Source organism: Colletotrichum costaricense, assembly GCF_030867565.1.
Source record: "Colletotrichum costaricense strain IMI 309622 chromosome Unknown Scaffold_8.1, whole genome shotgun sequence".
Classification (NCBI taxonomy): Eukaryota; Fungi; Ascomycota; class Sordariomycetes; order Glomerellales; family Glomerellaceae; genus Colletotrichum; species Colletotrichum costaricense.
The window spans coordinates 719,798-745,765 of NW_026848237.1; the positions used below are offsets into that span (position 1 = coordinate 719,798).

The following is a 25,968-nucleotide window of genomic DNA, read 5'->3' on the forward strand; positions in this document are numbered from 1 at the left end:
CATGGCTCTCCTATCCGTGTAATGATGCGAACTATGCTTTCACCGACCGCCGTTTCTATCTGTCTGTGCAATTCTGTGCGATCTCTAAGTAGAAAGATTTATCAAAGAGACGCAAGGCGACTAGCCAGTGCATATAGAGAATTACAGCTTGTAGCTTATGCCCTATGATGAATTTAGAATACAGAATCCGAATCGAAAGTGGACAAACTCACGGTCTAGTGTAGCAGTACTGGGTGTCGACTGGCAAATTATATCCCCTTGGATCTCGGGCACCTTCTCTAATAAAGGTGATGATGGTTCCCACGCCAAAGTCATAGACAAATCTGGCAGCAGTGTCGCCCCATCTTCCTGCGGCATTCACCTCAAATGCGACTTGGGTGCCCGAGAGCCGAGCGACGTTATCGACAGTGACGCCCATGCCAGCCATCTCTGTGAACAAGGTAACTTGGTCATTGACCATGTTTACAAGTGCGCGAATGATGATATCTTGTGCAGTTGAGAGTGTGATGGTCCACATAACCTGGAGTGTGCCATGCATCGCTCGCTTGTCAAGGCCCTTGGCCTCGATTGAGGATTGCGGAATGGCAATGTCGCATCCCTTTACTTGAACGCCACTGTCAAAGTTAATCCGTTAGCATGTTATCTCATTGATCCATTGAAGAGCGAGAGTCTACATACGATCCATCTGGGCTGGAAACTTGTTGGAAGATGTTGCTTGTCTCAACACTGCATTGATCCTGTGGAGTTGCAGGCGCGGCGAGCGCAAGGCCGAAGAGTGGAATGTAGAAAAGAGCGGAAGCCTTCATGTTGGAGCTGGGTCTTTTTCCAAGCTTGAAGATCAAATAAAGAACGATAGTGATGAACTGCACCATTCAAGCCTCATGCGCAGGTTCATGGTATTATATGTGTCGACAGGCAAGGCAGCATGAAAACCCGCATCACAGAGGCTTAACAACGCACGTACCCAAATTTAATCAACTTCATAAAATTTGCTGGACCGGGCGTCTTGGACACGAAAACTCTGTCCACCAACTAGTCAGTAAGGAGCAATCTGTAGAGTTCATAGAAGCTAAATATTATATTAAAAAGCGAAGAAAATGAAATCTGGTACCCCGAAGAAGCAATTGCATGACATGGAAAGATTAATGATCATAGTCAAAGTTGAGAAAGTCCAGAACACGGGGCCGGTCAGAGTTTACTAGTCTTGTACTCGCTTTCCGAATAGCCGATGCAATTAACTCACGGGTCGGCCAGACCGTTGAACTAACCATCTCTCTAGCAATACGGGGGAAAAGTTCCCGTCGGGTTGCCACCGAGTCAATGTGTCTAAATACTTATACCGAGAGGGTATCCCCACGCTGTTCATGGTCATTATACTCGCTGACTTTATCCGACAATTGAATTTTTCTCTTTCTGACCCGAAGAGTACAATATACTTTTTGGTTCTTGATTCACTGTATCTTCTCTTACCTTATTTTTATCAACGTATCAGACATCACAAGATGCGCTTCCAATTAGCTGTGGCAGCCATTGCGCTAATGTAGGATATCCTTCATTCTGCATACTTAGTAATATTACTGATAAGAAATAGCTCTGGCGCCGTAGCAGACTCCCACGACTACTGTGCTTGCCAGCAATGGTCCAACGGCCCCGTGGACCACGCCGCGACGGCGAAGGTTGCCGCGAAGCCCTGCTACGGCTACGTCTGGGGTAAGTGCTACTACATGTGTGTTGCTCGTTTAGATTTGATAGACTAACTGAATCAAGGTCCATCTGAGCATCTGGCGAGTTCTAAAACAGATTGGTTCGCACACAGCCCTGGGCCTCGTAAGGATGGACAATACGTAAGCCGTACCTTGAGGAAGGAAAATCGGTTGAACCAAGCTAACAGCACCAGCTTCAAAATATGATTAAGAAGTGGAAGATCGATGGAGACGACTTCAACAGACGGTGCCGTGATGCAGGAGCGAAGGATAGCACGTGCTTCTCGTGCTCGAGCCTTCAGGTGAATGGCGATGGAAGAGTGCAGTGCAACAGCGGTTAGATGAGCAAAAAGTGCGCAGGTGTAGGAAGAATTTGGGACAGTCATCACTTTAAGACTCTACAAAGTGTTTATTTGTTTTCGGTTTGATGTTCGGTCATTTGAGTAATGTACTTATTATCTCACTTTTCTGTCGCATGTGGTTATGAATCTGAGCTTCCCAGATCTGTCATTAACTCGCTGTTTGTTCACACCGTCCTTCTTGTCACTGGAGCGAGCGGCTTCATGCGACACTTTCTGAAGCAGAACTTTGGATTGGGTTCGTTCTTAATCTTGAGTACTACATCCAGATTATCATGCATTAGATATGTTACTACCTTAGTCACATGAAGTGTGGCCAAGTGTTGCATCGGGCGATCCCGATAAGTCGGGACTTCCGCTGGCATCTCCGGACCTCCCCCACATTCCCGCCGGCTGCCCGCCCTTCTATTCTCTCAAGCTCTACGGAGTACCCACGTCATGAGATACCGCATATCAACGCGACATCAATTCGTACGAATACTGTGATATTTGGTTAATTACGTATAGCATGAGCCAACTCACTATACACTTGATATCTACTTCCAAGCTCTCGCTGCGCCGTGCTGCTGCATCGACTAGCCACTACAAATACCCAGCTGTAGGGCCGCTCCTCGGCGACATCCGACTGCTTCATAGCCATAATCCGACCATGTCTTTGAAGCTTCCTATCGGAATATTGAGCGAGAGAGATAGGCTCGCGTGCTCTCTTGCCCTGAAAGGGTAGCTCATCCCCGAGGAAGAAGCAGCCACAATATCGAAGGCCTTCTTATCGCTGGGAATCTTGGCTCTCTTCTGCGATTCCGAGTTCAGCAACCAACAACCCACAGTGTTGCGCAAGCTCGGAGCAGCAGCTGGCCCAGCCTCGTCCGCCGGGATCGCAGCTGAACACACGCACGCGAGTTCTCGACAGGAGGAGCGGAGGTCAGCGCAACAACATTGACCTTCCGTCTTCGGCCTAGGTGTCCCCCCAACGTTATCAGAGAAAGTTCCTAAGCGCGGCGTAGGATTGGACAGCGACTGGATTAACGTTATTTGTTGCTCCTCCGAACCCCACAGCCCAGCCCAGAAGACCTTGTCAATCCCAAGCCGGCGGGGGTGAAGCGATGGTGGGAGGATTTTGGGAATCGTCAAGTTTCTTTTCCAGGTGGTCATTCCACGCGACGAGACGCACACTGCTTGAAGCTTGGATGGAAGCAGAAGGACGGACGAACTGTCAGACAGTCAGAGTCAAGGGAGACGGGGGCCAAGCCGGCCTGGCACAACATGATGGTGAGTTTGCCACGGGTACAATTGCCACCCTAGACCTGGATCAAGGTCACGTCGTGTTACCGAGGGAGTGTCTCGCTCTGCAGGCACTCTGGAGTGCATCAATTGATTTCCATGACGAGCGTCTAGTTGCTCCGCAGATGTTCATCAAGATGTTCCTTTCACACCGAACCAGTTGAGGCTCCTCGCCATGCGGTACCCATGCAAGCAAGTGATGACACGGGACCGGATGGAGAAGCAAAGCTCGATGAACTCTGCCCGGCACACCATTTGCCAACACAGGTTCGGCTGCATCCGTCACAGGTCAGACAAGCCCTTTCTTGGTCACCCTTTGTGGGAAGCCCAACGAGCTGAAGAGAGACCGTGATACGTAACTGACCGCACATTGGCCGCGAGTCGCATGGCATCGTCTGGAGGAACACTACACGACCTACCAATTCATGAACCCCGGTTCAGGCCCCCCAGACCCGTCCGTCCCTCCATGACAGAAGTCAAAGGGCCTCCGCCGGGCCAACGCGTGCTCCAGAAAAGGCAAAGGGACCGCTGATAAGCCAATCATCCAAACCACCACCACAACGTGTATCTCACCCCTCATCTGTCCGCGTCTCTTGGCAAATGCTACTTCATCACCGAAGAAGCTGTCTTTCCCGGCATCAACCACTTTGCCAATGTCTTGGCATGCGGCCAGAAGAACCTCCAACGGGGGTTCTTTGGTGTATTGTCGTGTCTATCCAGCCACTCAGCATTCAGAGAGAGATGCTTTCCGAGATGCAGGCCCCCCGTTCGAAGCTGTCGCGCTGCGTTGCCCGTGCCACCGCCGTCACAATTGATCGCATGTGGTTCTTGTTTGTTCCACTCTCCAATTGCTGCCCGCAAGCTCTGGGCAGAAGCAAAATTTGTATATATTCGCGCGGGTAGCTTCAGGAACCCGGAAAGAGAAGAATTGCGATCGTCAGTAGAAGAAAGTTTTCCTCCTCTTCCCCTCCAAGAACTCTGCGTGGCGCATACTCAACCGTGGCATCGTGAAGGCTTAATTGACTTCCCGCGCAACCTTGACATCAGACCGAGCTTGTTTGCGGCCTCTTGAGCTTCCTCTTTTGCCTCCCACCTTCCGGACTTCGCAATTCCCCTCACTCACGATGCGCCAGTCTCTCCCGACGCTGGCTCTGGCCATGGCCGGTGCCGCTTTTGCGGTTCCTGAGAAGGAAGACGGTGACCACCTTTACTCGTCTCGCCTCTCCAAGCGTGGCATCGACGCCGAGGGCAACTACAACATCTCCTTCTTCCACGTCAACGATGTGCACGCCCATCTCGACGAGTTCTCCTCCTCGGGCACCGACTGCACCCGTCCCGAGCGCGGCTGCTACGGAGGCTACGCGCGCATCAAGCATACCGTCGACGAGCTGCGCCCGCAGTACAACGACTCCCTCTGGCTCAACGTTGGCGATGAGTTCCAGGGCACTCTCTTCTACTCCTTCTACAAGGGCGAGAAGATTGCCGAGACCATCAATCAGCTCGGCTTCGATGCCATGACCCTTGGCAACCACGAGTTCGACGGCGGCGACGACCAGCTCGGTGACTTCTTGCTGAACCTCACGTTCCCCATTATCTCGGCCAACATTGTCTCCGACAACGAGAAGCTCAACAAGACTATCAAGCCCTACCATATCTTCGAGGATCAGGGCCTCGCCGTCATCGGTGTCACCACCACCACTACTCCGGGCATCTCCTCCCCCGGCGAGGGCACAAAATTCCTCGATGTCGTGAGCACTGTGCAGTCTACTATTGACCACATCAAGTCCACCACCAACATCACCCGCATTGCAGCCATCACCCACATTGGCTACGAGGAGGACCAGAAGCTCGCTGAGCAGACCACCGGTCTCTATCTCATCATGGGCGGCCACTCCCACACCCTCCTCGGCTCGATGGAAGACGCTGAGGGCCCCTACCCGACCGTGAAGCAGAACAAGGACGGCGACGACGTCTTCATAGTCACCGCCTACCGCTGGGGCGAGTATGTCGGCTACATCGACGTCACTTACGATGCCGAGGGCAAGATCCTCGCCTACCACGGCGGCCCCATCCACCTCACCAACACTACCGAGCAGGACGCCGCCCTCCAGGCCCAGATCGAGTCGTGGCGCGGACCCTTTGAGGCCTTTGCCGCCGAAGTCGTCGGCGTCTCCAACGTCGAGCTCGACCAGTCCCTCTGCCAGAAGCAGGAGTGCATCCTCGGCAACGTCATGACCGACGCCATGTACGAGTACCGCCTCAACTCCTCCGCCGACAGCCCGCCCGACTTTGCGCTTATCAACGCCGGCGGTATCCGCGCCACCATTGACGAGGGCAACATTACCCGCGGCGAGGTGCTCACCTCCTTCCCCTTTGGCAACTCCATTGTCGAGATCACCTACAAGGGCTCCGACCTGCGCAAGATCCTCGAGGGTGCAGTGACAAAGGTCAACCAGTTCAACCAGGAGGCCATCACCTCCTTCTTCCAGGTCTCTAAGAACATCATCATCGAATACAACCCGGCCGGCAACAACGGCTCCAAGCTCGTCTCTGTCGAGGTCGGCGGCGAGGCCCTTGATGACGCCAAGGACTACAAGGTCGTCACGCTCGACTTCTTGGCCGGTGGCGGTGACAATATCTTTGTCGCTACGACTGACTTCGTGACCCTTGATACCCAGGACGAGGTCCTCGTTCAGTATGTTGAGGCCAAGAGCCCCGTCGAGGCCAAGATCGAGGGCCGTATTGTCGCAACCAACGGCACCGCGTCCACTCCTTCCGGCACTGCCACCGGTACCGGTGCCACCCCGACTTCTACCTCTGGCTCTAGCGGCGCTAGCCTGGTTTCCGTCAGCATTGGCGCCGTGGGTCTTTCCCTGTTGGCCCTGCTGGCGATGTAAAGCTGGGATTCGACAAATGCGTAATGTTGTAATGATGCGGATGATGTAGATGTATGAGTAAAAATAATCAAAAGTTCTCCGCCTATTAATCTTTGCCATGCATTCATGATTGTGGGAATCTTGCTACACTGTTGCCAAGGGCAAGCTCCTCCAATCATAAGACTGGGTTCTTTTGTCTAATCTCTTATGAGGTACTATGAGGGATGAGATGTCTTCCAGACCATGTGTCCTCGACACGTACATGCATTGATGTATCTTGAGTTACAGTCATAATCTCCATTGTCTTATCAAGTTGTCACAGTGGCAGGTAGGTATTACGGAGTGACAGTCGGGCTCGTAGGTAGGCAAGGCTACTTGGGTCCAAAGTTCAGTCCAGCCTGGCTGTTAGATCCCGACTCTTGGTACGTCACTTTCTACCTCATCAAGGGCCGATGGGCCGGTAGACGACGAAACGATTTCTCAGCTCCAAATGTCATTTCAAACTGTCGTCCAGTTTGGTGGATCTTGATGCTAACGACACACATCAGTAGCCTGGAGTAATATTACAAAATTGACATCTCAAAACAGTGGTCCCGTCTCATGGTCGCAAGTGACTCGACTCCACAGATGCCACAGCTAGTCCTCTTCCATGATATAGTCCTGTCTATGATGGTGTACCTGTCGAATGATGACCGCATCCTTTGAATGAGCCTTTTTCCCTGCTTGCCTAAAAAAGTCGAGCAATTCTTCATTCGGCTGCCACTGATCCATATTCAAAGGCCATCTTGGGCTGTCCGGACAGGAGTCCTTTGTCCCTTCAGGCTTCTGATTCTCATTTTTGATTCTAAGTAGCAAACGAGCCTTCTCTAAGTCGCCGGCCTGGCGTGCCCTAAACTCCGGTATCCAGTCCTTAGAATAGCATTTGCACCGCGGGAACCTTTCGTCGTCCACGTCTGGCATCACCCCAGGTGTCAGGTCTCGCCGGTCAGGCCTCGCCGGTTAAGGGATAGCTTAAGGGGCATGAGGAGGGGGACCAAGCAACAAAGGAGCAGCTCAGGCATATATAGAGCGCTAGTAGTACACCTCGAGGGAAGGGCAGATTTCAGTAATTCATCTTTTAGACCCTAACAGCAGTTGGCCTCTGTGAGCTTCTTCCCTGTGTCACACACCTATTGACACCAGGAGCGAGATAATCAACGTGGAAGCGATGGAACCATTCGGAGCCCTGGTATCTATCGTACTTAGCCAAGATGACTTTGAACCAGAGTTCCTTGAGGGAGATCATCTGGCCCGCTGCCTTGGCAATGGATGTGAGCATTGGCACCATGACCTTCTCGTTGACGGTCCAGGCGGCTACGTTGTCGTCGCCGCTGACGCTATACTGCCTGTCTGGGGGGTTATCCTCTAAGTAGGAACGTTCGATGCTTCTGCGTTTGACGAGTTCCGAAACATCAGCTTTCCACGCCGGCTCCTCAGCATCTCCTTCTCGGATTGCGCCTGGCACTATTCTGCCGGTGCTGCTCAGAAACTCGACAATGCGCGTGTTATAGTGCTTCAGGTACCACTCTCCGCTGGGCGAAACCATGTTGCAATCAACCTTGAGCTTGGTCATGTTCTGCCAATACGGGGCTGCATCGCCCAGACTAGGGGGTGGCGACCAGAAGAAAGAAGAGCTGAGATGGCCCCCGTACTCAAATTCTGAAAAGCCGTCAATTGCTCGGCGCAGACCTACGAAGAGAGGATCGCTCTCCCCGTCTCTGGTCAGCTGCGGTAGCTGGTAGAAGGGACCGTATTCATTGGGTAGGATGATAAGCTTTCCGTGCCTCGCCGATGTCGGGAACTGATATGATGGCAGGGTGTTGATCAAAGACTTTCGCATTTCTCGTCGAGGTTCCATAAAGAAGGGGAACTCCGAAGCATCGAGGTCGAAAGACTCTAAGTTGGGAAACTTCTGCAGAAGGAGGAAGTCGCCCTCGACATTCCGTCTCAGAGACGAGAGTTGGTAGAAGAACGAGAACTTCAAGCTACGGACGCATGGCACGATCGGAAGGCGTTGAGGATTCACAGCATTGAAATGGTGAAGCTTGGTGTTTTTCGATTTTCTGTAGTGTTTATCATTGAGACCGATGGACAATGATACTCGCGTGTCGTCTGGCCATTCGGACAGCATTAGCATCAACTCTCTCAGGATCTCCGTGTGGGCAATGTCGCAGTGTGCCATGTTCTCGACGATATCCGAGGGCCCTGAGCTGTGCCGGTATTCGGGTGTCACAATGTTCACATGCAGCTCGCGTAGTGAAGTCTGGCGGTTGCAGCACCGTTTGAAGGCATCTCAGACGAATTTGAAGTCGTCACTTGTGATTACGAGTGAGCGAAAAATTGCCCGTTCGATGCCCAGGTAAAATTTGCGGCAGACGGCCGCAAGATCAAGTCGAAGACGCGGTGTCTCAGGGTCGAATGCTTCCGAGTCAACATCCATCCAGTTTTCGAGCTCCAGGAGTTCTTCATTATAGTTGTCGCTCTCTCGCGCAGGTATGCGACCGAGGGTGTGATCCAATATTTCTTGGGGCAGAGAGTCCATTTCGTGGGCGCCCTTGCTATCCGGTTGGATCTGGGCTCAACTGTTGCCTTCAACGTTGTGAGGTAGCGTAGTGGTGTTGGTATCCGTACCCACAGGCTGACCGGTTCGATTTGTGGATTCGAAGGGTGACGGAAGATCAACTGAACAGATATCGAGATTTCTGCGGGATTGAAAAAGGGGTAATTTATTGGTACGCAGTTGGAGATTGATAAAGTGATCGTCCCTGGCCCCTACAGCTACCCTGACTCGAGGTCGACTCGACAAGTTGATAAACAGGCTTTAATGATCCAACACGTCTACAGACTTGGTGATCAATACCTATAAATGCCCACTGTCTGGCATGCTCTGGTGTCTTTCGGAACGAGCAGTGTCATGCTAGTCAAGCCTCCAATCTCTCGGTTTGCTCGAACGTGAAAATCTTGAGATGCAACGGATAGTCACGCAAACTCTTGGCGGGAGGCAGTGCAGCCGGAGCGGAAACACGAGCTCCTAGAGGATTACCAGCCATATCCTAGATCATTCGAAATAGAATCTCGGGACCTAGATTTCCAGGATCCGAACACTACCATTCCGTTGTTGTTCAATTCCTCATAACAGAAATTGCCTCAACCCAAAGAGCCAAATGCGCCGATGTGTCTACATCATCTTGGAGTTGGGCTTCTTGGCCGACCCGCTCGCCAAAGTTCTTGAGTTAGGTGTTGCAACGCTGTGGGCGGATGGTCAGCGCACTGTGGCGTGGTCTGAACTCTTTACCAAGTTGCTCATTCTGTGCTTCAAGATTTCTTCGGCTGGTAGATGGCGTCAGTGATAGACTTACTCAAACTAACCAATGACTAGTGCGTGTTATTTTGCCGAAAATCCTCCCATATCCACCCTTCGTCAATGTCAAATAAGACAGAGTTAAAGATAGGCATAAAACGCACGTAGTGGTGTAGTAGTGCATGGAACTTGGTTACGATCGTATTCTTCTCCAAATCTATGAGCAGTTTGAGCAATTACCATGCGGAATCCAGGTTGGATCAAATAAGTCATTGAATCCTTTCCGTAAGGAAACGCCGCGTATGTTTGAAAGCCGAGAGAATAAAACAACCCGAACGGTTAAACACTTTGGCGAAAGCGTCTGAACTGCACTGCAGATGAACCTTGCCAGATGCAACCAATCAGTTGCCGCGTCGATAGCTGGGAAGCGATTTCATTGATTCGGAAGACCGAAATCAGCCGCTGACGCTGGCGGCTGTCAAAGGATCAACGCCAAGCCGGTTGGCTTGCTGCTGGGCAGCGGCGATAGACGACGCCCTCGGAGCTCGCTGCCGAGAGCGAGGGATACCCGTGTCGTTTTTGCAGCCGCACACGTACCGAGGGACCACGACCACGGCCGCGGCACCCAGCTATCAAAGTGTCAAAAGAGTGACGGGGCCATGGACGGCGTGCAAGATTACCGACTGTCCGGCTCACCGAGCGGCTGGCTTGATCACGGTTATAATTTGATCGTGGTTCGAAACCTAGCGGTTGAGACTTTGCTGTTGCGGGGTATGGGGCCGTGGTTGAGGTTGTGGGGAGAGAGTTGCGAATAACATCAACGGGCCAACGGCGACTACGTCTGATTCGCACGCATAGGGTTAGGCACACCGTTTTCTGGAGGCTCCCAGAGATTGTGAGTAGCGGTGGGCCGGCTAGTAAAAGTTCGGCTAAAGATTTAAATCACCAAGTCACATGCTATGAGGTGAGTCGAAAGTTCTCTGGGATGAATGGTGGGTATGGGCTACCCTCGTGATACTGATGCCATTCAAAGAATCAAGGTTTGACTCCCCGCGGCACCCGTGGGGAATTGATAGTCGTCATTTCTTCCATTTGGCCATCATATTCTGGAGTCTGGAGTTCAGCGGGCCTCTCTGGGGAGAAGAGCGAACCCAAGCTTAAAGCGGTCTACTCGTCCGGTCTCCAGTGTTCTCAACTTGACATGCCAATCGACATGGCATGTCCAGGAGGGGGCGATTAGTTTTCGTCTGATTCCTCGAGAACATCACTGGCTGAACCCTGGCCAAAAGCAATTCTTTGTCTCCACACTGCCCCTTGAATACGGGCCGACCAGAACGAACTTTTTCTAAGCCCAGGTTAGGAAAGACGTCCAACCACGTCGACAAACGTCATAGGCTAAGTTGAGTGGGAATCAAACGGGGTCGAGCGGGTGAGTACGGAGTACGAATATTCGTACCGGCGTCAAAGTTTCCTGGGGAAATCGGGGCCGCTTTCTGCAACGACCTTTGGCTATAGTAAAATGCTACTCTCTCTACACGACCGGATACCGGATGGAAGGATGAAATGTCATTATCAGGCCACGCGAATCTACCGGTAGAGATATGCAAACGCTGGCTGCTGAAGCGAGCGCATCGGCGCATGAAACGGCATCGGGCCTTTGACTAGTGCCCGAAGCCATCCGAAGCCCGTCTGAAATGCAACCAGTTGCAATTTGCACAATGCGGCTTCAAGTTGCCTCAAGCAAGGGTGTGAGCCAGGATAACACAGCTAGGCAAGGTTTGGTTTAGTCTTGGATCAGGACACAACTGGGTCTCTCCAACTTTTCTCCAAACTTCTCCTCTCCATCCATTCTCCTCCTCCTCTTCATCCACATCATCTTGCTCATCCACTTCACCCACCTCCTAGGCTCTTCCAGTCCAACACCATGCCCATACTGTCCAACAACTCCGTCACCTCGGCTGGCCTTTGGAGAACTGGACCTCGAGACTCCCCGCTCCCCGCACGATCCCCCCGCACGAAGAGTCACTAGAGTTCTCCCACCTATCACCAGTCTTCTTGTCCCCCAGACACCCCAGACGCCCTCAGGGACATGGCCAGGACACGATGCTTACTCCAAAGCTCCGCAGAGCCCCGTCCTACCCGTATTCTTACGCGCACCAATGACAGCATGAGATTTCGCATTTTCTAGTCTCTCGTCAAGCCCATCTCGTCAGGAGCAGGAAGCCTTTGAAGGCCGCTCCCGTCCCCGGCGTTGGGGGCAGGTGGATGGTATAAGACCGGATGCTCCCGAGTCCCCCTTTCCTAGAAAGAAATCTTGGCCACCAGGGCGACTCCAAATTTCTCTTGGCTTTTTTGCTTGTTGTCTCTTGGCCGTTGCTTGTTCTCTCTTGGCTTTTGCTAGTTGCAATTTGCTGTTGGCCAAAAATCCTCCGATTTTGCAGCCACCACCGACCACGACCACCCTCGGAACTCTCACACAAATTCAGCCCAAGATGTCGACAGGCCTCGCCCAGGACGGGCACGACGCCTCCAGCAGGGATGACAACGTTTTTGTCGACGAAAAGGTCGGCGATGCCCACCACATTGACGCGGCAGGCAACAAGACGCTGGCCGACGCGGACCTCATGAACGATGCCTTTGACGGCGAGAACGAAGAGCACAACCAGGGCCTGTGGCAGGCCGTCAAGACGCACCCCAAGGCTTGTTTCTGGGCCTTTATCATGTGCTTCACTATTGTAAGTTTCTCTCCATTGTTCGTGTTTGGGTATCGACCCCTGCGTATGTTGGCGGCTTTTCGGGCCGCCATTCCGTCTTCAAGCTCGCGAGTCAGTTACTAATTGGGGTACTTGTCCAATAGGTCATGGAATCTTTCGACATGTTCTTGAACGGCAACTTCGTTGCCCAGAAGGCCTTCCAGGATAGATACGGTGTTGAAGTTGCTGGCGGGGGCAAGGCCATCGAGACAAAGTGGCAGTCCGCCCTCTTCCAGGCCGGCCAGTGCGGTGCCTTTGTCGGTGTCTTCCTCGCCGGCCCCGTTGTCAACAAGCTCGGGTATCGCCTGGCCACCATGGTTGCCTTGATCATGATGAACGCCACCATTTTCATCTCCTTCTTTGTAGGCAATCCCGATCGCAGTGTTGCGCATCAGAATATGTACTGACCCTAATTTAGGCCAACTCGCTTGAAGTCCTCACCATCGGACAGGCATTCGAGGGTATTCCCTGGGGTTTCTTCATCGCCATCGGCCCCGCTTACGCCTCTGAGATTGTCCCCCTCGCCCTGCGTGGTGCCTGCACGGCCACTCTGCAGATGTCTTGGTCCATCGGTTCCATCATCGTCGCCGGCGCAACTCTTGGCTTCAACAGCCGTACCGACGAGTGGGCGTGGCGCGCGCCCCTTGCTCTCCAGTGGATCTTCCCCGTGAGTTTACTCATCACCCGCGTACTTCGCATGACCATAGACTGACCCGATCTCCAGCTTCCCCTCATGGTAATCCTCTGGTTTGCTCCTGAGTCCCCTTGGTGGCTCATCCGCCGCGGCCGCAAGGAGGAAGCCCTCCGCTCTGTCCAGCGTCTCGGCCCCACCCACGGCACCGCCGGCCAAGCTCAGCGCAAGCTCGCCATGATCGAGCGTACCGTCCAGATCGAGGCCAACATCGGTGGAACCCCGACTCTCCTCGACCTCTTCAAGGGCGTCGATCTCCGCCGTACAACAATTACCTGCCTGATGTACGCCTCGCAGAACTTCGCCGGTAACCTCATCGCCAACCAGGCTACCTTCTTCTTCGAGCAAGCCGGCATGGCCCACGACATGGCCTTCAACCTCAATCTCATCAACTCTTGCCTCCAGTTCGTCGCAAACGCTCTGTCCTGGCCCTTGACCGCCTGGTTCGGCCGCCGCACAATCTACCTTTGGGGTACGGCCGTGAACATCACCTTCCTCATGCTCCTGGGCGTCTGCGCCTCGATCCCCCAGAACAGCGCCACCAACTATGCCCAAGCCGTCCTGGGAATATTGATCTCCTTCGTCTTCGCTGGTACTCTCGGCCCCATCTCCTATACCATCATCGCCGAGACCTCTGCCGTCCGTCTTCGTGCCCTCAGCACCGCCGTCGGTCGCGCCGCGTACTACGTCGCCGAGATCCCCATGATCTACCTCGCCTCACAGCTCCTCAACCCCACGGGATGGAACGTTGCTGGAAAGTGCGGTTTCGTTTGGGGCGGTACCGCTTGTGTGTGCTGGATCATGGCCTTCTTCTTCTTGCCTGAGCTCAAGCACCGCTCGTACCGTGAGGCCGATATTCTCTTCAACCGCAAGATCCCTGCGCGCCAGTTCAAGTCTACTGTTATCAAGGTTACGGATAACGAGTAAAAGATTTGTTTGGTTGAACAAGAGGTGTAGACTCCACACCTAGGGCCTTCAGATCGGGAAGAGAAATAGATGACCTGGATTGCTCCATGGAGGCATCTAGCTCCCAGACTGCAAGCTCCTCGGTCATCTTCTGGGGACCATCTATCCCAGTACGATAGCATGATAGAATATCTTTCCGCGTAGATAGCGTTTAATGATACGCAACGACTAATGTTCAATATTGAATGGTGATTCCTGGCGGTGAAAATGATGATGTGTTTACTACTCCAGAGACAATAGGCACTCGCTGATTGAGGATCTGTGATTCAGGTCTTTCGTGTTTTGCCTCAGTTGCTTTCCTGTTTTGAATCTTGAGCGTTATAACCATGCCTTATGTCAAGGTAAAAGACCCCACGATCTGCTACCGCTAGAGAGGCTTCTCCGTAGCTTTGATCTTCTGAGTCCTATGTGTGCCTTCTGCAGATGACGCTGAGGTAAGGCAAGGTTCAAAGATGAGCGAGGTTCAGATTTGGATGAAGAGGGAAAGGTCCGGTGAGATGAAGGGAGCAAGGCCTGACATAACAGAAGAGGAGGAATTATGAAGAGGTTCACGTTCAGGCAGGGCTTTCTAGGGGGGAACAGGAGGCGAGAAAAACATCCAGCACCAGGGGGGGGGGGGGGTTTAACAAGGATGGCCCGGAGGAATTTTCGAGACAACAAAATACAGGTGAGTTCTTTCTTCGAACATGTTCATCAAACTTGCATTCTTTTGTTTTACCTTAGCTCGAAAGAGGTAAAATCCAGGTACTTTCAGGTTGGGCACGGTATCTGACGCAGTTGCATTTCATCCGGAAAGCCATCACGAGTCTTCGATACCACAATCACCGCCACCACACCACTGATTCAGGATCACAATATCAACTCTTATCTGTCGAGTCTTTCTTTGGATTGCAAACTTCGCTCTATATTAAAGTTCGAGTACGCTGCTAACGGCCCTTATCATTTTCCAGTTGCCCTTTTCTACTCTCACATTCCAGCATATAATAACCCAGTATCGAGTTCTCGCATGGAGGTGAGCAGTATCGTCGGGCAGTAATCAGTGGGCGGCATAACGTGTATCATTGCGACATGAGAGAGACAAGATCCTCCCTGATCCGCCTCCCTTTCAACCACTGTAGTTCTCCATTCCGTGGAGGTCCATCTTATGCGCCAACAATGCCGGAGAACCTGCATCAGCTTTCGGATCGGACTTGACCCATCATACTTGCGGATCTTGTATCCAAACTCTCATCTTCTTCATGGCGAAATCATCGTGTGACTTCTCTGAAGTGAAGAATACCTCCTCGTACCATCCATCGGTGCCCAAGGACTGGAGATTTTGCCCGTACGGAGCACAAGACCCAAAATCAATAAGAACAGGTATGCCATCCTTTCCCATCATGATGTTGTCCGGATTGATGTCGTTATGTGCTAGGCCCAACGAGTGTACATACGACACTGCTGACTCCAGGCCGTCCAGAAACTTTTCCTTATCGAGGTCTTTAAAACCTGGCAGCCGGGCAAACTGGGTGAGCGTGCAGTCGTACGACTTGAGAACGAGAGACGTGATGCGATCGCGTGCGGTTCGGCAGCCATAGTACTTGATGATATACGGATGTGGATTCTTGGAGACCTTTTCCATGATCAAGGTCTCATCAAGGACGGATTTCCACACATAGGGTGTTCCCTTCATCGACTCATAGCAGTTGAGGCCGGGCCGTTTTATGAACACTGGGTCATCGATGTTGTCTGGTGCGATGGTGAGCTTGGCGCCAGTTGGAATTTCGGGATAGATCTCTTCGTCGGGTACGAGCTGCAGTGCCTCTTGGTATTCTTCAAGAGGTATCTCCCGCTTGTTCTTGGAGCTTTGACCAAACCATAGTTCCGCTTCGTCCGTTATGTGGTAGAAGGTGACGTATTTTGGCGCATTCGCATCGTTGTCCCAGGCTTCGATGAGAGTGAGGTCTTGAAGTGATTTTATCGTAGGCTTCGTAGGCCCCAGCTGGCTGCTCTCGGTGGGACTCGGTGATGGCATCTTCGAAAAGGCTAAGCGCTCAACAGGTTGGTGTAGAGGAGAAAGTCAGATATTGCAGACTGACGGTTGGAAGTAGGCAGTTCAGCCTTGCATGTAGCCAACAGAGCAACGTGTCATTGTCACAGTACGAATAAGTGCCGTACTGGCCACGCACTGAAGCATCTTAATTCATGCCGCTAACAAAGATTCAGCGTTGGCGCCACGCTGTCTTCCGACCTGACGGCGATGACCCAATCATCCACAACAGAGCTTCCTGCACGTACTGCAGACAACCCAGATCAGACGGCTACCAACGCTACTCGAGCTTTGTTCGAGCTATATTCAGTCTCACAGTAATTAGCGACGAGTTGCAATAGGCAGCAGCGGAATCCGATCAGATCGCAACCCTGGTTCTGGGAAAATGAAGTCCCTGGACATGGACAACTCGTACCTGTATGCCGACGACGATAAGGCTCGAATTGAGACGGTGCAAAAAGTGTTTTCTTCTGCCGTACCTAGTATGGCCATGATAAGTCGAGTCATCAAAACACTGTTGGCCCCCAACGTAAGATGCTTATGTCTCTGTTTTTTGTGATTTTTCATATGGTGGTTACTAGTGGCAGGTAGAAACAGATGATTTACGACGGCTCATCGGCTTCTTTGAACGATCAGTAGGTGGGATCAACGTCACACAGCCCATCCCAATCTCCTACATGAGCCATGAATCAACATCGGTCTCGTAATCGCGAGACGTTATCATTGCAGCCAGATGAGTATCAATAGATCACTATCCACATCACTGACAAGTCTATGACTCTCTTATCGGTTTGATGGTTTACCTATACCGTTCTAGAGGTCTCAATGTCAGAATTCTACCTCGCATTCTCTCTTCGGCACCTCTCTCTCTAAGTAAAGCACATATTGTGATGCAATCTACGCATCGGTAACCATCAATATAGGTCCATCCCTTGCTATTGACACCCGGCAGGTTCTTTCTCTCGCCGGAATGTTAGTCAAAATTTAGTTCGAGCTTGCGGGATTCGCTCTTTGACATCGTAATGAATCGGTATCGGGATGGCTAGGAGGTTTTTGTAATTGATCTTAAAAGTTGCTAAAAGTTGGATAGCTGTATTTAATTGCATTCGACTCAATTCTCCTTGGCAAGAATGTCTGACTTCAACGTGATTTGAGTATCCCTAGTGATTCTTCGTCACTGCCTAGTACCTCCGGGCTTCGACTAGACTGATATGGCGTTCGAGATGTCCGCAAATAGAGTGTGTTGTCACAACCAACTAGATCTTTATCATAGAGGACACTTCATCTAGCTCTTTTGAGCTCACTCAGAAGAAAGACGCCCACCTGAATGAGGCGTGTGATATGCCTACGACAAGGTGTATGTCCATGAGGAAGGACGGTGTGGCCTTGGTCCCAGAAGTCGTGATATGAGACGGACAAAGGGTGTGGACGAGAGAGAGATATGTGTGGGTAAAATGTCGCTTGATTGTGCATACGAGCAAGGATCGTGTTTCTTATAATGGTGTGTTGAAGGCTTGAAGAAAGCGGGTGTTCACATACGGGGTTCGGCATGAAGACACGGTGTGTAAATACCTGTTGAGGTCAAATGCTAGGCCTTTCTCTGACCAAGACTTGGGAATCTTGCCAGGACATAGTCCTTGAAGCAGTAGCTGTGAGGTGAGAAATTCCAAATTCCAGCAAAAGTATCACGAAAAGGCTGGGTAACACATGATTGCTACTTACTCATCTTCACTAGGGGCCAGTCAGAAGGGCAAGAGGCACAGGTTCCAAGCCCGCTTTGTCGACTGTTTGACAGTTTCAGGAGACTGATACCAGCCGCTGAGAGTTCTTGCATATGCAGTGAACGATTCTTGACGGTCGTTACATATGGGGATAACTACAATTAGTATGTTATGGCTTGTCGACTGTGGTGTGTCGGCTGTAGTCGTACGTCGCGAACCGACATTCCCTCAAATTATTTGGTGACAAACCACTCGTATCTTGGGTGGAAGATACACGTTCAGACCGGCATCTTGCAGGTTCCGCATGTCTTCATTTCCAGAAGATGAGCTTTCGGACACCCCTTTGGTCTTCCCAAAGAGGGCATAACCCTCGAATCTACGGCCGTTCCGAACACGATTTACGAACAATAGTGCCGATCGCAGGCAATGACGAATTACAAGGCTTTGGCGCGTTGATCAGGCTGTAGTCGAACTTGTTGAGAAGCATCAACATACAGAACTTCTTGTAGTGAGCCAAAGCGTTGAGCAATCATCACGAGACATGCAGACAGGGGACGGAGACGGCTCGGCTGGGCCTAACCCACATGGCTACGTTACATCCATGCGGTGCGCTTGCTTACCCCTTGTAAGACCCCCTATGTCAAGGTTTTCAACCTCGCTCTGGGCCTTCTCTACGGGCTACCTGAGCGGTGTAAGCGTATAACCTTGCTCCTGAACGCTCTGCCGGAGGGTCTGGCCCGGTGGAAGTTCATCTTGAGGCTGGCAAAACACGTCTAGCCTTGACTGAAGGTACTGATCAATGCGCCATGCTGCATCGAGTATCTCATCGGCTCCACGGCAAGGACTCGTTTTAAGACGGATCGGCGGCGGCAGCAAGGCAGCAGTGGAGAATGGTCAAGTCGTGCCTTGGTTCTTGCGTACGCATAGCTCCTTAGCTCCTTGAAAGCGCTCATTGCGTACTTGTATGCCCAAGACTCCGCTACAAGGTACACAAGGTTCGTCCGTACGTAGATACAGGCTTCATTGTTTGATATCATGGTTTAATGTCTGTAGTGTTGGGCATTTCAATCACCTAATCAGCGCGTATGATTCCTTGGTGAACTTGGCTACCGCCTATTCCGGATATGGCTTTTTTCCCCATAACCAAATCCTGGGGCCCGATGTTCTTAAAGATCGTACTACTCGATGTCAAGACTTTTTCCATAATACCTCGCTGTCTGGAAGTGATTGCTTACCAGAACGCAGTTTTCGCAACGAGTACGATATACCCAGACCCAAGATGGGCAGTTGACGGTGTACTTGTATCTGTTGATACACGGATAGCGATCCATGGCGGATGTGTAAAGTCGATGTGGCGCGTTGTTAAATCGTGCAGACTTCTTGTTTGAGCTTCGAAAGTTCGGTCAATATGATTAGTAACGATTTTTAGATGGCTTTGCCCTCATTGGCGAGGATGATCGGAGCCGGTATGGCTTATATCCTCGTAGCTTTTCGTGGCATTGGCATCATTCTTTATCTGCGACTTCTACGAGACACGCCATACTTGGTCCTTAATGTGGACATGAACAAAGTGGCTCCCGGGCTTCTTTCCGGTTGCGATTTGTTCAACCATGCTAGGCTCATATGCGTGAAGCCGCAGTAGGAAAGTGGTGAATTGCGTATTATGTCGGAAGAATTGTAGAGCGACAGTTATTTCATTTATAACTTTTCTATGACGACCGGAAGAAGAGGGGCTGATCAACAGGTCAAGCCCAGGAATTGGGCTGGAATTGAAGTCCAATCGGCCGCGATGGTCCCCGACTGGACTGGCGTGAGAATCATACTCATCCATGGCGGACTGCGCTGTCTCTACTCATGAGAATATCAGGCAAAGTAAGGCTCGAGTTAGATCTAGCAACTGGTACGCATGTCCCAGCTCGTTCTCTGATCTTCACTACTCTGCACTTGAACGGGAACATGCTCGGGCATTGATCCAAGTCTTCTTGGCGAGGATAATTCCCTGAGCGTACATATGGTTGAGAGATAATCGGTACGGGCTTACTGCCTGGTGCTGCTGTGGTCGTAAGTCTGAACCTCTTGGGCGTGAACACCGTAGCAGTCACGCCAAGCTCACGCCTGTTTCTACTTGTGGAATATTTTTGAAAAGTTTTGCCACGTTGGGCAAGTCAAACCTTTGAGAAGAGACTGGGGGTGCTATCTCCAATCCTAACCCATGTTCCGCCTGTGGAGAAGTGTAGGCCAACCTGCCAGCCCCTCGTGTCCCACGCGCCCTGGACTCGCAGCGGAATTTGGTTCGAATTTGACTTCAAGTCAGCCGATGAGCAAACGAGTTCCGTCAGTCTTAGTAATGTTAGAAGTGGCAGAGGGAAATTGCTCTATGTTATATGCTCTTAAAAATCGCCCAGTACCTTAATCTGTTATCCGTTGAATCCGACTACATATCCGTCAAGAGGCGGTGGACCTATGCACGACTCGTGACGAAAATTTCCCGTCAAGCTACATCCACCATGATACGCATCATTTGATCGCATAAGCCGGTTACGTCGGGATCGGTCGGGTGTAGACGATATGGCGAGCCTAAACTTCACGAAACTTAGTATGCGACTTGCTCCTCCAAGTAAGGCAAGTAGGTACCGAAATCATTCTGAGGCGACGAGAGATGTTTCTCCGATGTTGTGTCCATCCCTCAAACTTCTCGAGTTGCTGCAATTGTTCTTTCGACCTTTCTCCCAAGCCTACCTAAGGCCATACACACAGGGAGCACTGCCAATCAATAGATAATTTGAAATAGATGTAGTAGACAAGACTGTGGGCTGACATTGCCCAAGAAATGACGTTTTGTGACGGTGTGGCTGGCACTACTCTGAATCGTTTCAATAATTTAGGGGTTCTTTAGCCAGCCACCTCGTGTCTAATAGTGTTGTTTTCCCTTTTTCTCAAGAACCCGAGCGTTGGAGTCGGCGTTCAGGCATATGTAGAGCTCCTAAGAATTTCACCTGCCGGGCTGATTTGAAACCAACCTTTCCCACATGAGAAAAATCACGCCATTTCCGACAGCGCCCTCCTCAATCACCGGGCAAAATCCACGGATTTCTGCTCGAGGGCTAAAATCAAGGTTTGTAAGCCCAAGCTAGGCAGATCGTCCATGGATCCTTTGACCAGGCGCTCGGGACCCGGAGATGCCTTCCAATCTAATGCCCAGGATAGAGGGTTCTAGCTCACCGATTCAACGCCACAAGATGGACCCATGTACGTGGTGCTACGTAGAGTTCAGCCCGTTACGGCTTATATTCTGACAGCTGACAGAAATGGGGCGATTATCACTTAATGTCCCTGTAACTTCTCTGCCGTTCTGCCGCCGTCTTGATTTGGACAGACCCGAAGAAATGTCGGTTTGCTATTTGCTACTTTTGCCTGAGCGCAAAAGTGCGGGTCCGACTGACCCCGGTCACGCTGCCCAATGGCATGTCAGACTGCGTGTCTGTTTCTGTCGTTGGTCTTATGAGGCCTCTTCTCTGACTTGAATTCGAAGTCCGATCCGTTCAGACAAGTTGGCTGCTATTGTAATACGGTGATACCAACCGTCCAGAATCAAGGGCCCTAGAGACGCTCAAGGATAAGTGCCTCATCGCAGCCCAATCGTGGCTCCGAGTAAGCGACTTCGCATGAAGTGCAATATGATTTATGATTGTAGTTACGATCAAGAGACCGTTGGTTGGGGGGAAACTGCAAGTCATCTCCTACCGGTGAATTTGACATGGCGGCCCAGAACGGTGATTTGCCCAGTTGTTTCTGTAACTGGTCCTCTCAGAAATTGATTATCGTTTCTCCTTTCTTTTTCTTGCATTTCATCTCGATGTTAGCTTCAGCTTGACAGGCAAATCAAGATTCAATATTCCTGGAACAGCTACCGAGCCGTGTTATCGACGAAGCTCGTAATCCCTTCGCAAGACAGACTCAGCTCGCCGTAGGGCTGCGATCACACGACTCAAGCTTTGGCTAAAGGTGTCTCTCAAGATGAGATAAAACATCAACAGATTTGCGAGGATCAATACCCAATATCGCGGTAACGTGTGCATTGAAGATGTCTGTAATACATGACAGCATTCCAACTCTTGGCCATGATGAGCGTGCCCTCCATTACTTGCATTCCACATGAGTAACATGACTCCTTTCGGTATTACACAACTTGCATCAACAGACATGGCCGAAGATCATCACAGTGTGGCAGATATGGTGTTTGTAAGTCAAGTACACACGTTGCGCACCACACGACCTTTGGGATCTTGGGACTCACTAACTTATAACATGAAGCATCCATTCCCCAGGCTGCCGACCAAGCTTCGAATGAGAATATGGCTTTTAAGCTTACCAAACACCCGAACAGTTTCGATTCGATGCGACACATCCCATTCAACCTGGGGAACTTCTCCAGCAAAAGTCCCGGCCATCTTACACGCTTGCCGCGAATCAAGACAAGAAGCCATACGATTCTATGGTAACTTGAAATTCGGAATAGCTGGAGTACCAAAGATTTACTTCAACCCCGAAGTCGACGTCTTACACTTTGGTCCACTAAAAGGTTTCATGGCGGCATCCGCACAGTACTTTACAGCCATGTCTTTGTGCGATGCGTCAGACCTGATGGACGTCCGCTACTTGGCCATCGACGATTCCGTTTTCGGAAACGGACTCGACAGGGGCTTCGTCTCTGACCTGGTTACGCGTACCATTCGTCAACTTCCACGGCGTATGCCGGGGCTGAAGGGAATTGTGTTTGTGCGCAGTAAAGCTGTGTCCGTGTTTCGAGAGACTGAGAATTATTGCAGAGACCTTCAGGCGCTGATTGGGGCTGCAATACGGGAAGTTGCCGACGAATTTCCAGACTGGAACGTTCCATCGTGGTGTACGGCAACGACATGTACGGATGAAGACCGGCAATAGGGATGGCTCAGCTGGAGGTTTGTAAATACTACGATAGAAATTCACTAGAAACTTCGAACCCAGCCGTAAAAGTTTGCCCCGATTGGAGGAACCACTAGAAGCATTACGGACTCTTGTAGCCTACCTGCGTGTAAGCAGCTGGATCTCGATCCATGCCTGAATCCCAGGATAGGGCGAAGGCTGAAGTAGCACCAGATCCCCAGCAACATGACACGAGACAACTTGAAGTCGGAAGTATCATGAATCGGTAAGGTTCGCCACCGGATATAACAAGTCAATCCTGTTATCACGAGGTATCAATCCGCGTTGGATAGACATGAGCATAGGCCGTGGGACAAATGACAGGCATGGATAGAAACACGAGTAGGCCAGGGAGCTCACCGAGATGCGCGCCACGAAGATCATTCTTCTCCCACCGGTTGCCAATCGAAGCACTTTAACATCCAGGAATTACCCTAGCATGGGTCTCGTGGACGCCCTGTTGGGCGGGTATTAATTCTGCCCAACTGGCCGTGCCCCGGAGCGCCTCAGAAGCATGGGATGGCTGGCCGCCCTTGCAAGCCACTGACAGGGTCTCGGACCAGCATCGCCCGGCGGATTGACCGTAAGTTCTGACGCTTGTTCACCGGTTTTGTCTGAACTCTCATCCTTCACTGGCATTCGCTGAACGAGGAATGTTGCTTATTTGCAATCTTCAACATTGCTCGAGAGCTGAAAAGTGCCCGTTCGCAAGTTGACTCGCGAGAACATCGCAATGAGCTACCATCTATCATGAGGGAGATCTTTAATTCAGGGCCAGGAAATGAATAAATGAAGCCGAAAGTACACGGCATTTCGGTGGATGCAGATGCCATTTCCCAAAACAGCCCGCCACTTCGACCTCAACTCCAGAACAACCGTCCTTCGTCCAATCACGGAATCACAGAAACATGAGCAACACTCAACGCGAGTATCGAAGACTGACCGAAGACGAGGAAAATGCGCTAAGCCGCCTATACCCAGCAGTCAAACAGGAGCTTCGCGAACGGCCAGGGGTGTACATGTTTCAGGACGGCCAAAATATCGTCATCGAACTAGAAGAGGACATTTCAATACCGCAGCAAACTTTCATCAGAATAGTCGCCGAGTACAAAAGACTGAAGACGGCCCAACACAGCGGCGGTCCTCGGCCAAGACGGGCGAATTCTCAGTCATCTCCCCTCAGTTCACAAAACGATGCAACACGAGAGACAAGCAAGGAATGATTAAATATGACGGACAGGAAGAGGCTGGCAGGAGGTATCAGGACACAGGCCTCGCGTGATGTTCGAACTACCTTAAGTCGTAGGGTTCCTTGAGGACGGGGGACTATACTTTACAGCGTGGGAAACAGGAAGTGGACTGGAGCGATTGACAACATCATTTTTGGGGAAATGATGCGAATCAACAGTGCAAATGATACGGAAACCATAATGACTTCAATTGCCTGCCGTGAAAGTAGCATATCACCTCACAATTCCTGATCAAGTCCACGTGCCTCCAGCCACATCCATCCACTGTCCGCATCAAGAGTGACGGCTCATGTCCGGCTTCCCCACCAGTCTATGATCTGCTATCTCCATTCAGACTCAAAGTCCCTCTCGGTAGTTGCCCCATGTCAAAAACCCACAGGTTTCGTTAAAATACTTCCCAGATCGGCAAGATCTCACCGAGGAAGTCGAGTCATGCAGCCCTTTCATTACCGCCCACGGGGGCAGACCGACTTTGACGGCACGGGAGCGTCATATTTGATGTGCGTCCATACTCAGGCTGGACGTATCGTGGTCACCTTGGGCTTCCTGCGAAGGTATGGCCTGCTGAGTGGGCAGCGCAGGCCTGCCAACTGAAACCAAGAGCCCAGCCTGCTATTGTGTGTTTGGTCTGAAGCAACCAGGTACTGTGAGGTCCAGCCTGCCAGTCCCCAGAAGATGTATTTACATGTAATAGCACCCGAAGTGTGAGTCGGAGAATCGTTGTATTCACGGACAAGGTCCGTGAATACCACCAGGTTGATGTTGGAAGAGGCTTCCATTCAGGCCAGGGTGCGTCTTGCCGCCGTTGCCCACATACCGACGCGGGACGGTGTGGGCGTGAGACTTCAGTAAAGTATGCACTTCCCTCCGCAAAAATTGACCCATTATCAAGGACTCAGTGTCCAAGCGGCATGGTTAACAGCCGCAGTCAGTAGGCCATCAGGCTTATACCTCAAGTCCCTCCATGGAGCCTGGGTAGCATCGAGACCCCTGACACTTGTTGGGCCGTCAGCTCAACGAATCTATCACCCATAATCATCTCAGATCACTGATCAGCTGCCAAGCTATTGAGACTCAGCACATGAAAGCTCGTAGGTGTACTCGTCAAAGTATTCGCTGGCATGGTGTCCTCCAGAAACTTCTTTGAGTGTACCTCGACCAGCGACTTCGTGAAATAAGAGGCCCATGTAACTTAAGCAGTACTTAGGAAAGGTCACCTGGGTAGGGCCTAGCTACTTCTGTATAACCAAGCTGAAGATCGGGATGTTTGACAGGCATCATTTGTGAGCAACATGGCATTGTCCTCTTTAGCCCGATTGGAAGGCATTGCCATCACTGCCCACGGAACAGGCCAGCTCTTTACAAGTGAGTGATGTGCAGGCAGGCCTAATGAGGCCCCCTTTACAGCTTCCACTACTTCAAGCTACAGACCGCACCTTTCACTGAGCGAGGTAACATTCGGACTGTTAACTTGACTGCTAGAGGCACGGGTACGCCGGAACGGCCTTGCTTCCGTCTGAAATAGCATTCACCAGCAGGTTACAGCCCTCCAGTCCATCAGCCTCGAAATTCCCGACCGATAGCGCGGCTTCATTACGGACTTACCAGATACCTAGAGAGACGCATTGCCTCGCGCTCAGACACTCTTCCCCAACAGTCATTGAAAAGTCTGATCATCTAGTACTATGTATTCTGCCTAGGGTGTATTGACAGAGATCAACGGCCTAATATCCAAACGTAGGTTTCCAACCGCCTACCTCATCATCCTCGTGTGCCACCCATACCACATGCACAAGAAGGCCGTCACCGTCCGATACATGATGTTCGTCTCATGGTGCCTTGAATCCAACTGAACAAGACCCTATTATGATAGACCGAGCGCGCCTAGCCCAGCTTCAAGAGGGAGCCTCTCCGTACCCACGAGTCCCTTAAGGCTGGTGGACATCTCGAGCTTCTCAAACCCACCGCAAATTATCAACAAATAGTTCTCATATTTGTTGTCAGACCGACCCAAGCACAAGACTCCGCCTCATC

General features: G+C 51.3%; 10 protein-coding genes across 10 annotated transcripts; 4 read left to right on the top strand and 6 right to left on the bottom strand.

The window, feature by feature from the left end:
- Positions 1–208: 208 nt before the first annotated feature.
- Positions 209–806, bottom strand: CCOS01_08269 (uncharacterized protein; the record flags this gene model as incomplete). Its single annotated transcript, XM_060456430.1, has 2 exons — positions 209–614; positions 679–806. 2 exons carry the CDS (start codon positions 804–806, stop codon positions 209–211), a joined length of 534 nt encoding a protein of 177 aa, XP_060312704.1.
- A 696-nt stretch (positions 807–1,502) lies between these two features.
- CCOS01_08270 (uncharacterized protein) lies at positions 1,503–2,044 on the top strand (the record flags this gene model as incomplete). The annotated part of the gene is made up of 4 exons (XM_060456431.1): positions 1,503–1,540; positions 1,592–1,710; positions 1,768–1,844; positions 1,898–2,044. The coding sequence occupies 4 exons, from the start codon at positions 1,503–1,505 to the stop codon at positions 2,042–2,044; spliced, it is 381 nt and encodes a 126-aa protein (XP_060312705.1).
- Positions 2,045–2,692: 648 nt separating this feature from the next.
- CCOS01_08271 (uncharacterized protein) lies at positions 2,693–3,214 on the bottom strand (the record flags this gene model as incomplete). Its single annotated transcript, XM_060456432.1, has 1 exon — positions 2,693–3,214. One exon carries the CDS (start codon positions 3,212–3,214, stop codon positions 2,693–2,695), a length of 522 nt encoding a protein of 173 aa, XP_060312706.1.
- Positions 3,215–4,467: 1,253 nt separating this feature from the next.
- Positions 4,468–6,240, top strand: CCOS01_08272 (5'-nucleotidase domain-containing protein; the record flags this gene model as incomplete). Its single annotated transcript, XM_060456433.1, has 1 exon — positions 4,468–6,240. One exon carries the CDS (start codon positions 4,468–4,470, stop codon positions 6,238–6,240), a length of 1,773 nt encoding a protein of 590 aa, XP_060312707.1.
- Positions 6,241–6,782: 542 nt separating this feature from the next.
- Positions 6,783–6,971, bottom strand: CCOS01_08273 (uncharacterized protein; the record flags this gene model as incomplete). Its single annotated transcript, XM_060456434.1, has 1 exon — positions 6,783–6,971. The coding sequence occupies one exon, from the start codon at positions 6,969–6,971 to the stop codon at positions 6,783–6,785; it is 189 nt and encodes a 62-aa protein (XP_060312708.1).
- A 158-nt stretch (positions 6,972–7,129) lies between these two features.
- Positions 7,130–8,800, bottom strand: CCOS01_08274 (uncharacterized protein; the record flags this gene model as incomplete). Its single annotated transcript, XM_060456435.1, has 3 exons — positions 7,130–7,172; positions 7,389–8,550; positions 8,659–8,800. 3 exons carry the CDS (start codon positions 8,798–8,800, stop codon positions 7,130–7,132), a joined length of 1,347 nt encoding a protein of 448 aa, XP_060312709.1.
- Positions 8,801–12,051: 3,251 nt separating this feature from the next.
- CCOS01_08275 (uncharacterized protein) lies at positions 12,052–13,930 on the top strand (the record flags this gene model as incomplete). The annotated part of the gene is made up of 4 exons (XM_060456436.1): positions 12,052–12,294; positions 12,417–12,674; positions 12,731–12,979; positions 13,037–13,930. 4 exons carry the CDS (start codon positions 12,052–12,054, stop codon positions 13,928–13,930), a joined length of 1,644 nt encoding a protein of 547 aa, XP_060312710.1.
- Positions 13,931–15,167: 1,237 nt separating this feature from the next.
- Positions 15,168–15,983, bottom strand: CCOS01_08276 (uncharacterized protein; the record flags this gene model as incomplete). The annotated part of the gene is made up of 1 exon (XM_060456437.1): positions 15,168–15,983. The coding sequence occupies one exon, from the start codon at positions 15,981–15,983 to the stop codon at positions 15,168–15,170; it is 816 nt and encodes a 271-aa protein (XP_060312711.1).
- Positions 15,984–18,897: 2,914 nt separating this feature from the next.
- Positions 18,898–19,050, bottom strand: CCOS01_08277 (uncharacterized protein; the record flags this gene model as incomplete). Its single annotated transcript, XM_060456438.1, has 1 exon — positions 18,898–19,050. The coding sequence occupies one exon, from the start codon at positions 19,048–19,050 to the stop codon at positions 18,898–18,900; it is 153 nt and encodes a 50-aa protein (XP_060312712.1).
- A 2,872-nt stretch (positions 19,051–21,922) lies between these two features.
- CCOS01_08278 (uncharacterized protein) lies at positions 21,923–23,907 on the top strand (the record flags this gene model as incomplete). Its single annotated transcript, XM_060456439.1, has 5 exons — positions 21,923–21,961; positions 22,048–22,105; positions 22,239–22,640; positions 23,248–23,267; positions 23,530–23,907. 5 exons carry the CDS (start codon positions 21,923–21,925, stop codon positions 23,905–23,907), a joined length of 897 nt encoding a protein of 298 aa, XP_060312713.1.
- Between the last annotated feature and the right edge of the window lie 2,061 nt (positions 23,908–25,968).